The 15575-nt window shown below is 38.9% G+C and overlaps 1 protein-coding gene across 3 annotated transcripts in view; it reads left to right on the forward strand.

Moving 5' to 3' along the window:
* Positions 1 to 9619: 9619 nt before the first annotated feature.
* TMEM196 (transmembrane protein 196) overlaps positions 9620 to 15575 on the forward strand; it is a 34355-nt gene continuing 28399 nt past the window's right edge. The window contains exon 1 of one of the 3 annotated variants that reach the window (XM_075211250.1): positions 9620 to 10570. In XM_075211250.1, coding sequence (XP_075067351.1) covers positions 10418 to 10570 — 153 coding nt within the window. In that variant the 5' untranslated portion in view covers positions 9620 to 10417. Of the gene's footprint in view, positions 10589 to 15575 lie in introns of all 3 variants that reach the window. The other 2 variants (XM_075211248.1, XM_075211251.1) reach the window with 2 other exon arrangements.

The following is a 15575-nucleotide window of genomic DNA, read 5'->3' on the forward strand; positions in this document are numbered from 1 at the left end:
AATTCTCCGTCTCAGATAAATCATGTTCCTCTGGTTCACCTCCCTACAGTCATTTTCCCAACCTTAAATAAACTCTGCTTAGATGATTTTTCTAATTTACTGATTTTTATTTTTTCGCTGATGATGAAAAAAAAACTTGATATAAGTGATGTGACAGAGAAGCCTTTCAGCCTGTCAGCCAAGCCACACTTGCCCATAGTAACTGATGCTAAACCTGGTCCTGGTTATGAGAGATGACATTTTAAGAAAAAGTGCAGAAATACACAATTGTGAGGAGTCCTCAAACTTTCTCTCAACACTGTATATATAGGGTGTTCGGAAAGTCACTGTGCACTTTTCATAAAACAGTGGAGAATTGAAACAGTGGAGAAGTTGCCCATGGCAACCAATCAGCATTGAGGTAACATTTCTAATTTGCACATTATAAAATTATACAGAGCAACTTCTCCACTGCTTCACATCTCCACTGTTTTCACTGCTTTATGAAAAGTGCACAGTGACTTTCCGAACACCCTGTAGTAATATACAGTGTTGTTTGGCAAATAGCTTCTGTATTTCTCTTTAACAATCTAATTGCCTCATGGAAAACATGAGTCTTAAACAGATATCTGCATGATCCATAAATCAATGTGGAAAGATTAGTTAAGATATTGTCTAAAGAGTGCAAATTCATTGTGACCATTTGTCATGTCAAATTGGGTTCCAGACACAATTGTACGTGCATAATTTGAGTTGGACACATCCTGAGAGCATCCAGCTCCATAACAGTAGCACTTGTGCCAGGTGTACGTCAGGCGTTACAAGTGAATATTCTCTCACCACACAGTACCGTAGAAAAAAATGTTGCGATGTGGCTTGACAGCGTTTATAGTAAATACTAAAGTCTTATTACCCTATTTCTAAAGAATAAAATTATTTAATGAAGTGTCATATACAGAGATTATGGTCTTGACAGTTACTAATAAATGCTAAAGTTCTATTTTCAACTTAAATGTAATTAAATAAAATCACAATTACAAAATGTAAATACAAATTAAATAAAAACATCTGTTATTTTCCCCTTTAAAATCAAATGTGATTCTTCTTTCCCGCAGTAGTCAGAATGGAAATGTCAATTAAGTAATACAAATTCAAATGTATCTATAATGTTAATGATTTAAGTTCTAGAGCTAGAGGGGTCACTATGCAATCAGCCAATCAGAAGCGGCCAGATAGTCATCATTATTATTGTATGTAGTTGCACCAGTCCTGCAACAGATAAAAGGCATCTCTGCTGATGCACCAACATTTAATTGTGTTGCAGTTATGTGAACATACTCTTACTCTGAGCCCGATAAAAGGCTCAGGTCATCCTAGACTAATATTCTCATACCGTCCCGCATCTTCCACGCCAGGCTAATACACCATATGCAAAAACAAACTTATCCTTAATTTAAAATCTGACTTCCCCCAAACTATGTTTACGCTCATATTCACTAACATATCAATGTCACTTATATTGCTTTCATTAAAATCAGATCTGTATAACGGAACAATGATACTGAGGGTGAAGACATGAAGGTGGAAGGGGGGGGAGGGGCTGATGCACCAGCACATATTGCTGTCCTTGTCTCTCCTACTCGCTTATCCTCAAGTACCTGCCTGAGGATAACTCATTGTCTTTAGCAGTTACCTTGGGAATATGTCAAGACTAAAACCGTACAACATTTATCTTTCATGTTTTCTTTTTACTTTACAGAACAACTATTCTCTCTTATATTTTAAAATTAATTTCAGTTTATGCCTCTACCTCTCACCAGTTTGCACCCCAGATATCAAGCTAGCTAGGCTACAGACTATTGGATAATCAGGCCTGCTTTTACTGTACATAACCAACATCTCTGCCCACCCCTCTCCAGACAAGGATGAAACGCAATACAACAATATACAAAGAAACTATATACACGTGTACAACACATTTTTGGGTGTACATATATGTATAATACACCCAAAAGACCTCAGATAGTTCTATCTCAGCAGTTTTAAACATATCAGAATGTCCTGCCAAATTAATATGAAATATTGACTGACTAATCTATTATTCTGCCAGGCTGTAGTGCCAAATAGTTCTGCCTGAGAGGCTATGAAATACATGTCTACTATGATTATTATTTTTATTTCATAAATCTACCACCAGATTAATCCTTATGTTCCCAATCCTCTCCAAAACATCCACATTATACTCTCTTGTGTTAACTCTGTTAAGGGTTGTTTACTAAAAGTTAAACTTACACAGTCCAGGGTATCATCATCATCATCATTTATTTATATAGCGCCAACATATTCCGTAGCGCTTTACAATTGGGGACAAACGTAATAAACTAATAAACAAACTGGGTAAAACAGACAAAGAGGTGAGAAGGCCCTGCTCGCAAGCTTACAATCTATGGGACAATGGGAGATTGACACATGAGGTTAAGTATACATTTTGCATCTTGGCCCAGCCAGACTGCAAAGGTAGGGTGACTCATAAGCTAAATGATCCTGTCACACAACAATGTTATTCCGGGGGTAGTTGTCTTGTGTGAAATTTTGTAACAGGCTAAAGGTAGTGAGGTTAAGATGGTGGTTGAGGAATATTATAAGCTTGTCTGAATAGGTAGGTTTTCAGAGAACGCTTGAAAGTTTGTAGAACAGAGGAGAGTCTTATTGTGCGAGGGAGAGAGTTCCATAGAGTGGGTGCAGCCCGAAAAAAGTCCTGTAACCGGGAATGGGAGGATGTAATGAGGGTGGATGAGAGACGCAGATCTTTTGCAGAACGGAGTTGCCGAGTTGGGAGATATTTTGAGACAAGAGAGGAGATGTATGTTGGTGCAGCTTTGTTGATGGCCTTGTAGGTTAGTAAAAGTATTTTATATTGGATTCGGTAGAAGACAGGCAACCAGTGTAGAGACATACAGAGTGATTCAACAGAGGAATAGCTATTTGCAAGGAAAATCAGTCTTGCCGAAGCATGTAAAATAGATTTTAGGGGTTTGAGTCTGTTTTTGGGAAGACCAGTAAGGAGGGAATTGCAATAGTCAATGCGGGAGATGATTAGTGCATGAATTAAGGTTTTAGCAGTGTCTTGTGTGAGATATGTGCGGATTCTGGAAATGTTCTTTAGATGTATGTAACATGATTTAGATATAGAGTCAATGTGGGGAACAAAGGATAGGCGTGAATCAAGGATTACACCTAGGCAGCGAGCTTGTGGGGTGGGATTTATGGTCATGTTATCAACAGAGATAGAAATGTCAGGTATGCTCTTGTTGGCGGGTGGGAATATTATTAACTCTGTTTTAGAAAGATTAAGTTTGAGTTGACGAGAGGCCATCCAAGATGAAATGGCAGAAAGACAGTCAGTTACACGGGACAACACAGATGTCGAGATATCAGGAGAGGATAGATAGATTTGGGTATCATCCGCATAGAGATGATACTGAAAGCCAAAGGAACTTATTAGATTTCCAAGAGAAGCGGTATAGATAGAGAACAGCAGAGGACCTAGCACCGAGCCTTGTGGTACTCCAACTGATAGGGGAAGCGGAGCAGAGGTGGCTCCAGAGAAATTAACAGTGAAAGAGCGATTAGAGAGGTAAGATGAGAACCAGGATAGAACTGTGTCTTGAAGACTTAGGGATTGCAGTGTTTGTATGAGAAGAGAGTGGTCAACGGTGTCAAATGCAGCCGAGAGATCAAGGAGAATTAGGAGAGAGTAATGGCGTTCAGTCTTAGCAGTGATCAGATCATTAACAACCTTGGTCAGCGCAGTCTCTGTGGAGTGTTGAGAACGAAAGCCAGACTGAAGAGGATCCAACAGGTTGTTTGCGGAAAGAAAGCGTGTGAGGCGAGTGTAGGCAAGTCTCTCTAGAAGCTTGGAGGGGCAAGGGAGCTGAGAGATGGGACGGTAATTTGAGAGAGAGTTTGGGTCGGAGTTTTGTTTTTTTAGAATAGGAGTAATCACTGCATGCTTGTATAGTGATGGAAAGATGCCAGTAGAGAGTGAGAGATTACAGATTTGAGTTAGAGGTGAAATGAGCACAGAAGACAGGGATCTACCAATTTGCGAGGGAATAGGATCAAGAGGACAGGAGGTAGAGTAGGAAGATAAGAAGAGCGTAGAAATTTCCTCTTCATTTGTGGGGTCAAATGAAGAAAGGGTGTCAGAGGGTAGTGGGAAGGAAATGAGCTGATGGCTTGTTGAGGAAGAGGATACCATTTCTAGTCTGATCTTGTCAATCTTGTCCTTGAAGTAGGAAGCAAGATCCTGAGCACTGATAGTAGATGGAGGGTTCGGGGTGGGAGGATTGAGAAGATGATTAAATGTATTGAAAAGGCGTTTGGGGTTAGAAGCCTGAGCATAGATAAGAGATTGAAAGTATGTTTGTTTTGCAGTGTCCAGAGCATTTCGATAGGAGTGGTAGACAGAAGTATATGTGAAGAAGTGATTAGAGCTTCGAGATTTACGCCAGTGACGTTCTGCTTTACGGGACAGTTTTTGAAGATTTCGTGTTGCTTTGGTGTGCCACGGTTGACATCGAAGTCGACGTGTAGTATGAAGTGTCGCTGGAGCCACTTGATCAAGGGCCGTTGCTAAGGTTAGGTGAAAATGAGGTACTGCCATCTCAGGGGATGAGAATGTAGAGATAGGGGAGAGAAGGTGTTGGAGAGAGGTGGAAAATTGTTGAAGATTAATAGAATTAAGATTTCTACGAGTATGAGGAGGCTTGGTTGAGTCAGACAGTAGAGAGGTTAGAGCAGTGGGGGTGAGAGTGTAGCTGATAAGGTGATGATCCGAGAGGGGGAAGGGTGTATTAATAAAATTAGAAACTGAGCATAGTCTAGAGAAAACAAGATCAAGGCAGTGGCCATCCTTATGAGTAGATGATTCAATCCACTGGGAGAGGTCAAGTGAGGATGTTAGAGAGAGTAGTTTGGAAGCAGCTTTGGAAGGTGGGTTATCAATGGGGATGTTGAAGTCACCCATGATGATGGTGGGGATGTCTGAAGATAAGAAGTGAGGGAGCCATGCAGAGAAATCCTCAATAAATTGTTGATGTGCTCCAGGGGGACGATAGATCACCGCAACACGTAGGGAGAATGGATTAAAAATGCGAATAGCATGTACTTCAAAAGATGTGAACGTGAGTGATGGGACATTTGGTAGAACTGTGTATGTGCACTGTGGGGAGAGAAGTAGTCCAACCCCACCTCCTTGTCTGCCTTCAGGTCTGGAGGTGTGGGTGAGATGGAGGCCACCATGTGAAAGTGCTGCAGGTGAGGCAGTGTCTGATTGCATAAGCCATGTTTCTGTTATTGCCAGAAGGTTGAGGTTTTTTGAGAGGAAGAGATCATGAACGGAGGTAAGTTTGTTACAAACAGAGCGTGCATTCCAAAGGGCACATTTAAAGGACTTGGGAAGAGAGGGGAGACAGGTGATGTGTTTGAGGTTTGCTATAGAACGGTAGTGTTCTGATGTATGTGTGTGTGAGGAGTGTGGGGGACCTGGATTAGGTGATATATCACCAGCTAATAGAAGCAGAGTGAGCGAAAGATAGGCAAGGGGATTGTAAGATGTGTGGCCTTTTATTTTCTGGCGACAGGTGGAGGCTGTACTTGTTAGAGATAATAAATAGGACAACAGTTCATGGGTGTTAAATAGAGGTGAGTGGAGTAATGCAGGTGCAATATGAACAAATTTGTGTGTTGGTGGAGGGGTGAAAGATGACACAGTCCTAAAGATCATGCCATGAAATGAGACTAAGAAAAGCAATTTGTGAAACATTGTGATAAAAGGGGTAAAAGCAAAAAGCAAGGGTATTTTAAGAATTACCTCTTAGCAGTATTCCATATAAATAGACAAGTAGTGCAGAAATAGGCTGTGGCTGATGTTGCTTATTGCTGGGAGTTAAAGCAAGTCAAATGTAGTCCAATGTTTGTCCAACTGTGTTGTCTAACTGTGCATTTTCGTCCACTTTGTGAGAAAATCCCACTTAGTGCAGAATGGGTATGTATATTTGTGCTCTTACATGTAATTGTAGCCTTTGTGCACTTATAGGTGCACTTATAGGTACACACCCATTTACTTGGCCATCTGCTCTAGAGATTTGTTGGTTGGGGCATGCAGACTGGTCCTATATGAAAAACAAATTAAGAGAAATATTAGTTTTGTTGTGGGCAATGGTTATCTACTCAAGGTCAGCAAAATATCACTTTAGAGGATGATGTCCTTTTTTGACAACTTTTTTCATGTGTATGTATAAACTGGTATAAATTAAATGAATTTCACTTTAAAGCAAACATAACTAAGAACAAAACGTAGGAGTTTAAAAATTAAAATCATCTAACTGTGCACAACTAAGTGGTAAAGTATTTCATAAATATGTCAATTATCCAGATGTTACTGCAATAATGACCTTGAAAGGATCATTGACCATTAAAAATCAAATAATGTACTGTAACTTTTAGGACATTATTCTTCTTGGAAGGTCTTAGAAAAACTGGATGATATGGACAGCATCATGTAGCTTTGTCTAAGTGATAAATTCAATACCATACTCAAGGGACACAAGGTCTACTGAAACTAGAACATCTTGACACCATTAAGGAACACTCATAGCAGCATTATCTCTATTGTGCATTTTGCTTTGTCCATTATCTTAGTATCATTGTTGCTCTTTCGTGATTGTAACAGTTGGTGCAGACACTACTTAGTTTCCTGAATATGGTGATGCAGAGTAGAAAACGATTATCCACAAGAAAAAAGTGAGAGCATCCCTTGGACATTAGCGCACAGTCAATACACTCTATGGGCTAGATTTACTAAACTGCGGGTTTAAAAAAGTGGAGATGTTGCCTATAGCAACCAATCAGATTCTAGCTGTCATTTATTTAGTGCACTCTACAAAATGACAGCTAGAATCTGATTGGTTGCTATAGGCAACATCTCCACTTTCTCAAACCCGCCGTTTAGTAAATATACCCCTATATGTTGGAGTATAAACTAAATGGGAGTGGAGGTGAGAACCTTTAGTACTATGGCACTCTTCTACTCTTCTACATGTTACACAGAATAAGAAGAGCTGGTGAGTAGCGAGCTTTATGTTAAACAAAAATATTTTCTACTTTGTCACTACTTCTTGCATGCCTGTGTTGAACTGTATACTGGTCAGTGATCTTGTTAACTCCTTGGCCAGTATTTACTGGTGGGGAGGGACTGGATACTCACCATTGCTTTTGGTAAGTTTGCATCATCCGATATGAGGTGACAGAATAGGCACATGATTGCAGTTAGTTATGCTTCCACATGCAAAAACAAGATTTTGTTTGTGGGACAAAATGACTGAAATGAAATGAAAATGAGTAGAGTGCACATTTAGGGGGTACTCCCTGGTTTGCAAGAGGGTGTATTTCATTTTTCTCTCCAAAAATAATTTGATTTTCCTTATCTCTGAGGTATCAAATAAATTGTGTATCAGCCTATATTTTCAATGAGATGCATTTTTTACCTTCCACCTTTGCTAAAAAAAACATTTTTAGGTGCACTTTGACCATTGTAACACACAAAATTTACACATGTAGTAAAGACAGTCCCAATGTCCCCTCAACTTCAAGAATTAGAAAATGAAGCTAAACCCAGCAGTATTTTATGGGAGAAAATTGAAAAAGATGGTCCTAAAGTGGTAGTAAGTTGGAGCTTTGAGTGATATTTAACTCATTCGATGTGTATACTTTCAGGTTGATCTGCAAACCTGCAGAGATAAGCAGAGATCAATTTTCAAGGAGCTGAGCCAAGGACCAGGACATCGACCTAGATATGCACTTGGTATGCCACTTGCACAGATGAAGAATGCAGTTAACTAGAAATGGCATGAACATTAATAGAATACAGTAATTTTGCTATGGTAAAATAATCTCTTTATAAACACCTTTATCGATAAAAATAGGTGTAGAGTAATGTATGGCAGCAGCATCACAAGCTTATGTAGGCTTCAGATGGCCAATCTTTCAGAACAGAAGTAGAGCAGGAAGATCAATTAATTTATACGCAGATTAGGAGACAATTAGAGTATTTGAAGAACATTTTCTGAGCTACAGTAGAACGGATAGGCAAAGATTGAAAGTTCCCTGACTTAGGTGTATCATTGTCATCTAGTAGTCTGTAGATATCTACTTTAGAGATGTGGCCTTCAACACCAGCTAAGACACTCTATATAAGGGTGGATGAATCACATACTTTACCATCAGAGCGAATTAGAACATGTCACCCAGAAACTTCCGGTCCATAACTGGATCATTTGTAAACAAGTCAGTTAACGGCAGAATCCAGCACTGGGCTATCCATTTAGAATAATGCAATGGAAAATATATATCAAAGATTTGTGGACCATTTGTTTACCAATTGGGAAGCATTATTAATTTATATAGCATCACCTTATAGCATAGTGCTTAGCAGAGTATAGTTAATCACTCACATAAGTCCCTGTCCAAGTAGAACTTACAAACTATATTCCCTACCACACAAACACACAAACTAGGATTCTTTTGTCAGAAGCCAGATGCCTATCAGTATGTTTTGTAGTGCTAGCCATTAGTCTCAAAATCGCTTTGTCTCTTAACAGTATGCTACAAAACTGTTAACGATAAAATGTTTTGGACATGTTGAGTTCTAGGTGGCTTTGAGACATCTATGTGGAGAGGGCAGAGAGACAGTTGGTTACACAAGATAGTACAGAAAGGGAGAGGTCAGGGAAGGTGAGGTAGATTTTGTTGACATCAGAGTAGAGGTTGTACTGAAGGCCAGATTAATTATTTAATTCACCAAGAGAAGAGTGGAAAAAGCAGAGGGATGAGAACAAAGCCTTGTGAGACCCCAACAGATAGAGGTAGTGGAGTGTAGGATGTGCTGGACATAGAGACGCTGAAGGTACTGTTCGGAATGAACCTGTAAAGAAATATAACAAAGTATGATTTGTAGTGTTAATTAAGGTACATTTGGAATCTGAATTCTGAAAAAAACACACAAAACTTTGCACTTTGAAGATTTCTAGTGAAAAGGGTGACTAGCAGGAGCCTTGGGTATAATGGTATTTTTGTTCTAACAGATAACATAGAAATAGGGTTGAAAATATATAATGTAAATGCCCCATGTTTTAATGTAACCAACACTGTATTTTCTTGTAAACTTTTAATAGGCTATTAGCTCTACTACTAGTAACCATTAATTCAGACAATGGCAGCAAATAAGCAATCAGTTTTAATATGTGCATAATTAGCTGTCCCTGAAATCCTTCAGCATGATGGAAATGCCATATGACCACATCTGTATTTAGCATTCTGGAGAGCATGCAAACAGGCATTCACTCTACATCATTTGTTCTCTAAACCTTTAAAATGACACTAAGCACACTTTGTTTTAAAACTGAATTGTACATTAAACTTCAATTTGTTCTTGTTTTTTTCCAAACCTGAGGATCTGAAGTTATTACAGTTTAGTGAAGGTTGAGAATCATGCATCGTTTACTGTCACACCATAAATCTCTTTCAGGTCAATGTGCTGTGTCATCAGCTGCCGCCCATGTGTCACGCAGCTGATCAATACACAGGGAGCACATTAATGTAGTGTACATTGCGTGTATAGTGGCATCCTGGAACATGCAATAGTCAGTTTGTTATCATATCTGTACAGAGTAACTAGCGCTTTCACCAAGAAACTGCACAGTGTCCCAGAATCTGCCGCGTGTATCACTGATATAAGCAGAGGTGATACATTCCCTGACTCCCTGCTGCTGCCAAGCCGGAGCCTCTGCAATTCCAAGAGCTAAGCAAGGAATAGCTCTTTAAATTGGCCGTGTCCCTTCATAATGAGCTCCTGCTCTGGAGCCGCCCACCGCTTTATGCCGCCCTAGGCAATGCCTAATCTTGCTAATGGAATCGCCCCCCTGCATGGTAAATAAAAACCTCAGTCTGTAATGCTGACATGAGTCACAATAGGAACATGTCTCAGGCTCCAGTGTGATAGGGATATCCGGCAGGCGGTTTAATGAAGTCAACTGAACGGAAGATAAGTGAAGGGAAAGCTTCAGAGTGAATTGGAATTGTTCAGCACTCTGGACAGCGCCTACACGTCTTGCAATGAAAACCATCTGGTGGACCTGATGCCTGCAGTTTACCTATACATGGTGCATGTATTTGATCTTGTACAGTCCTCGGGAGTTTATTTAGCACAACTGTCAGCAGTATATCTGCGATACGTCATTTGTGTTCTATCTGAATATGTGCTATAGGAAAAGTTTAGATAGGAGCAGAGCAGGGAAACGCAAGAAGAAGATCTGAGGTGAAAGGCTTGATGGATGGTGTTCCTGCTTGATCTGGGAGGAATGATGACCGGAGAAGCATGTGTACTAGTAGCCAAATTATTGGAAGCCTCTTGGTGCTGTCTGTGCTGGAGATAGGACTGGGCTTGTCCAGCGTCGCTGTGGGAGCCGTCACATTCATCAGGGTCAGGAATCGGACGGACCCACCACTGCAGCTGGGAGACTCTTCTCCGGTATGGAGCGGGGCGTGTGTACGTTAGCCATTTCACTATCTATATTACTATACAATGTGCTTAGGTTAGCCATACATCGCATGTTAAATGAACAGTCAGGAAGTCTCTGCAGGATGGTACTATTTACTATGGTGATAAGTTCAAGGGCAAGTAATGCGTGGGTCAATAGATCATATGCAGCCTTTTATGTCTCATACATATAAATTTGAGTTTTACTTACTTCCAAAACATATTTTTATATACCATAATGATGATAATGATTTTTATTACTGTGTTATTATTTTGGACGAACTTGATATAATTATTAATACATTAACAGCCTATTAGTGTGACATTTGCATTTTTATGGTTACTCACCTACTGCTTAACTACTGTCAATAACCTTATGATTGCAACCAACTTTGGAATGTATGATGATGCGTGTAATGTCTAATTATAGCAACCTTTCTCCACAGCTGCTTTCACAAAATATTCCCTCACTGTCTCTTTGTTATGTATTGGAAATAGTTCATGCATATCAAGTTACAGTATGTGTTTTTCTATCTCTCTGTCTGTTTGTCAGTTGCTTTAACTTCTGTCAATCCTCTCTCTCTCTCTCTCTCTCTCTCTCTCTCTCTCTCTCTCTCTTCTCTCTCTCTCTCTCTCTCTCTCTCTCTCTCTCTTCTCTCTCTCTCTCTCTCTCTCTCTCTCTCTCTCTCTCTTTCATGTGCTATTCTTCAGGGACTATCCTAGGGGTATTTTAAGGTTTGCTGGTAGAGCTATGACAGTAGTCACGTTTTGAAAATTACATATAATATATTATTTTGTATTATATTTTTTTATATATATTTTTATATAAACTATATTCACTTATGGCTATTTCAGACTACCCAGTTTCAGTATCAATTTTGATGTTTTGAGTTTATTGATTGTTGTGACAAGTCTTCTGGTTATGAAAGAAGTAAGAGAGGCAATGGTGATACAATATGTTGCAGTTTATGTAGCCATCTGTTATTAGTCTTTTTGCTGATGCCATGCAGTATGTTATCTCTGTTATATATAAGTCAAGACACACAGTAGCACATGCTAATTAAATATTGCAACACAAACATAGCTGAGGAGTTTTCTAATAGTTTAGGATGGAATAGATAAGGAAGGAATCTTCTGTTCCCTGTTCCTCTAAAGCAGGCAAAAACAAATATTTTTGGGGTGCATCAAAGGTAACTGTGTTCCTTAAGTACTGCAGTTGGTTATTTTGGTTATTTTTGAAAAACATAACAGCAATTTAAATTATTTAATAGTATTAATGTATATTAATGCATGGGTTTTGTGTCATTTTGCCAGGATGACATATTTTGCAAGTGGCAAATGTTTGGTCTTCATGATATGGTGATTGTAGTGCTTCATTTGCATAATGTTCGGGTCAGATTAGTAAACCAGGTACAGTACTAATATACTATAAAAACAATTCTTTATGTAGGGGTATTTAAAAGAGTTATGATCAGGGCTTTATTTGTGCTGGGACACACAAAAATACAGTTCTGATGCTTCTTTTGTCTGCGTAGTCTTCTTTACCAATGTTTTAAATGTCCTCTGGGCATTTGTCATACGTTATTCACCTTCACTTAATTTTTATGGCAGATCCTCTTACTTTTTATTTACATAATAAGTAATGGCTATGGGATAGCAATGGGGGGAAATTACTAAACACATTGTTGTTAGGCTTTTGCTTGACAAAACATCTAATCAAATTGGCAATTTCATTACATTTTGGGACTGAACGTAAGTGTGCACTGGGTGGACAAGCATGTATAACATTGCGAAACGAGACATGATAAGTTCTTGATCCAAACTGTTGTAAATCCCCCCAATCTCTCATTACATTTAAATATATATGTTTATTGTTGTAAGGGTGGCAAACATACAGTTTCATTGAGTATATTTAATTAACTGATATCGTTTTTAGGTTTTAGAAACTATCCATCTTGCTCGATGCTCCAAGAGTTTTGGAGAGCTATAAAGAGTTTAATACATACCATTCTCAAAGTTGACCTTCCACTCTCTCCTAAATACTTCCTCCTACTTTTGACTCCCCCTGCATGCACTTAACATCAAACTAAGCTTATTCATCATATATCTGCCACCATGTGACAGCTAGCGGCAAACTGGTAATCTCAATTAGCTTCACCCATATCAGTAGCTATTAATTGAATTTGGAAAGTATAACAAATGGAATTTATCATCCTATCATCATTAACATTTATTTATATAGAGCCAGCAAATTCCGTACCGCTTTACATTTGGGAACAAACAGGTAAGAGGGCCCTGCTCGCAAGCTTACAATCTATGGGTTAAGACAAGTATTATCAATCGGTCTTCTAAATCCATTTCTAGGGTTTGGGAGCCCAGGGCCTCTCACTTTAAATTAGGCCTTCCGTGCCATTTTAATAGTCCTCCGTTTTCTTGCACTATAGTATATCAATCTACACCTGCTTTTCTTAGCATGAACACCTCCTTTCCTCCCTTTTCCTTCCTTTCTACTTCTCTTCCTCCATTAGGCTTCTAATTGTATCACTAACCCCTGGTTGTCTGTCCTTTTAAAATATAGCATTGATCATTATACTGTCAATTTTGTACTCTTCAATATATGCTCTTTGTACTGGATATGGTTTATATTGTGGTCTTTTCAAACTTGTAATAATAAAAAAGAATATTTATACTGATGCCATTACAGTAAAATGTGGCATGTATAATAATAAATAATCTTTCCTTTTAAAATATAATTAAAAAAAAATATCAGTTAATTAAATATACAAAACATATAAACAACATTGACATGTACTCTTAGAAAGTAGTATAGACTCTATCTAAAAGTGACATATTAGGAGTAGATTTACACACTGACTAAACCATGGTGCATTGGAGGGGGAGATAAATGTAAAATGTGGACTTTGCTCACCTTAGTGACTCAGGCCCATTGTATCTATTAGTGGTTAGACTGGTTTATTTTAAATTAAAATACCATCATAGTTGTTTGTAAATACTTGAGGCACTGGTGTATACTTACATTGTGTAGAACATATTATCAAATGATTGCACTTCTTACCATCTGTTGTTTATTACACATCCAGGGCATTTGTGGGTGTAGCACATTGCATGTGTAATTGTTTGCATTTCTATTAGCATTGAAACCTACAAACACAAAAGACAGAATGTTCAAAGTTGTCCTGTTTCTGATTAAATAGTACATAAACAATACTCATATATAATGTTAGCCGTTTACTAGTTATTATCCATAGTTACCAACACTTTAATCCCCATCATGTAATTTTTACTAAAAATATTAACTTTTAAAGTCCAAAGAATAATATTATATGCTATGAATCACATACAATATGCAGAAAATAAGGAATTCTATAGCCCAGTGATCCCATGATAAAAAATAGGTACATTCCAGGAACAAATCTTTAAAACTTAGGACCATACCAGTAAATTAGGGACAGTTAGAATCTATGTTTTATTACATTTAGATGTATATGCACTTTCATTTCTCCTCTGCTGACAGTTCCCCTTTTTTCTCTGCTGGCAGTTCCTCCTTAATGCATGTGACTATTTATGATAACAAAGGGGGGAGAAGAAAGTTTCAACAAGTATTTTAGGATTTAAAACAACACGTCTCATGGAACTATAGGAGAAGATCATTACAAAGTTTCTTTTTTTCTAGTTGCATTCTGCATTGGGTAAGAATTGTGTATTTTTCATGCATCCAGACATGTTTTTATGTATACAGTAAATAGACAAACCCATCTCTTTTGGTTAGTGCAGCGCGAACTGGTACATCATTCTCACTTACTGATGTTACCAAATGTTTAATGCGCACCACCTATATTTTTCAAATGAGTCATTCTGTAAAGAGAAAAAAAGAATTACAAATTAACTTCTTTTATTCCACTACTATAGGAATTACTCTTTTTCAGTAGTATTCTTCTACCAAAACAACACAAATCCTAGCCTTTTGGTTTTGTCCAAAATATAGCCTTAGGTTTACATGTACTAGTTTATATGAAACACACATAAACTAATGTGCCCCATATACAGTAATCTCATTTAAAATTAATCATAACCTATTGCACAGTACATTGCACAGCATATAATGCACCAAGACTGATCTGCTTTTCAGTTATAAATTTTCTGGGATATTATCAGGGCCGGATTAAGGGAATGGAGGCCCCTGGGCTAAGGGCGCCTCCATTCCCCCGTGAGGCCCCCATTGTAAGCCGCCCGCCGCCCCCATCCCCCGTGAGGGCCCCCCCAAAGCGCTTACCTGTCAGTCCAGTCCTCTGTCCCCGGCGCGCTGTATGCTCCTTACTGAGGAGATCTCGCGAGAGTTCATTTGCGAGATCTCCTCAGTAAGCAGAGTACTAAGCGCCGGGGACGGAGGACTGGACTGACAGTGCTCAGCAGCATTGATCGGGCTGGGGGCGCCCCGCCCCCGGACCGATCAATAATGCTGCTGCAGACTTTGAAGGGCCCCCTGGATGCCCGAGGCCCCTGGGCTATAGCCCAGTTAGACCTCGGGTTAATCCGGCCCTGGATATTATACATTTGATGTCACCAACTTGTCTAAGTGCATTGGTGAAGTGTGTAACATTGTAACCCCTTCATTTACATTTTATACTGTGACATCACTCATTACAATATCTATATTTCATCTTAAGTAGAGCTTTTAAAAGAGGGCTACAGCTCTTTGGGGCTTAGTGCAAAATTTCCCCTTCAAATGTATGATTTCCATGCAATATAATAGCATAAGATATCACACAATATAATGTTATTGAAAACTAAAGCCCCATATTTTTTTATATTTTGAATGAGAGCACAAACAGCATTCTGCAAGAAATCTTCCCAGTGGCGTAACTGCAGATGTAACATCCAATGCAGCGGTTTCAGGCCCTGGAGTATAAGGAGATTGATGGGATCCAGAAGAGGCTGGCTAGGATGGAGGTGCTACCCTGGCCTAATTTATCCC

Source organism: Mixophyes fleayi, chromosome 5 (assembly GCF_038048845.1).
Source record: "Mixophyes fleayi isolate aMixFle1 chromosome 5, aMixFle1.hap1, whole genome shotgun sequence".
Taxonomy (NCBI): domain Eukaryota; kingdom Metazoa; phylum Chordata; class Amphibia; order Anura; family Limnodynastidae; genus Mixophyes; species Mixophyes fleayi.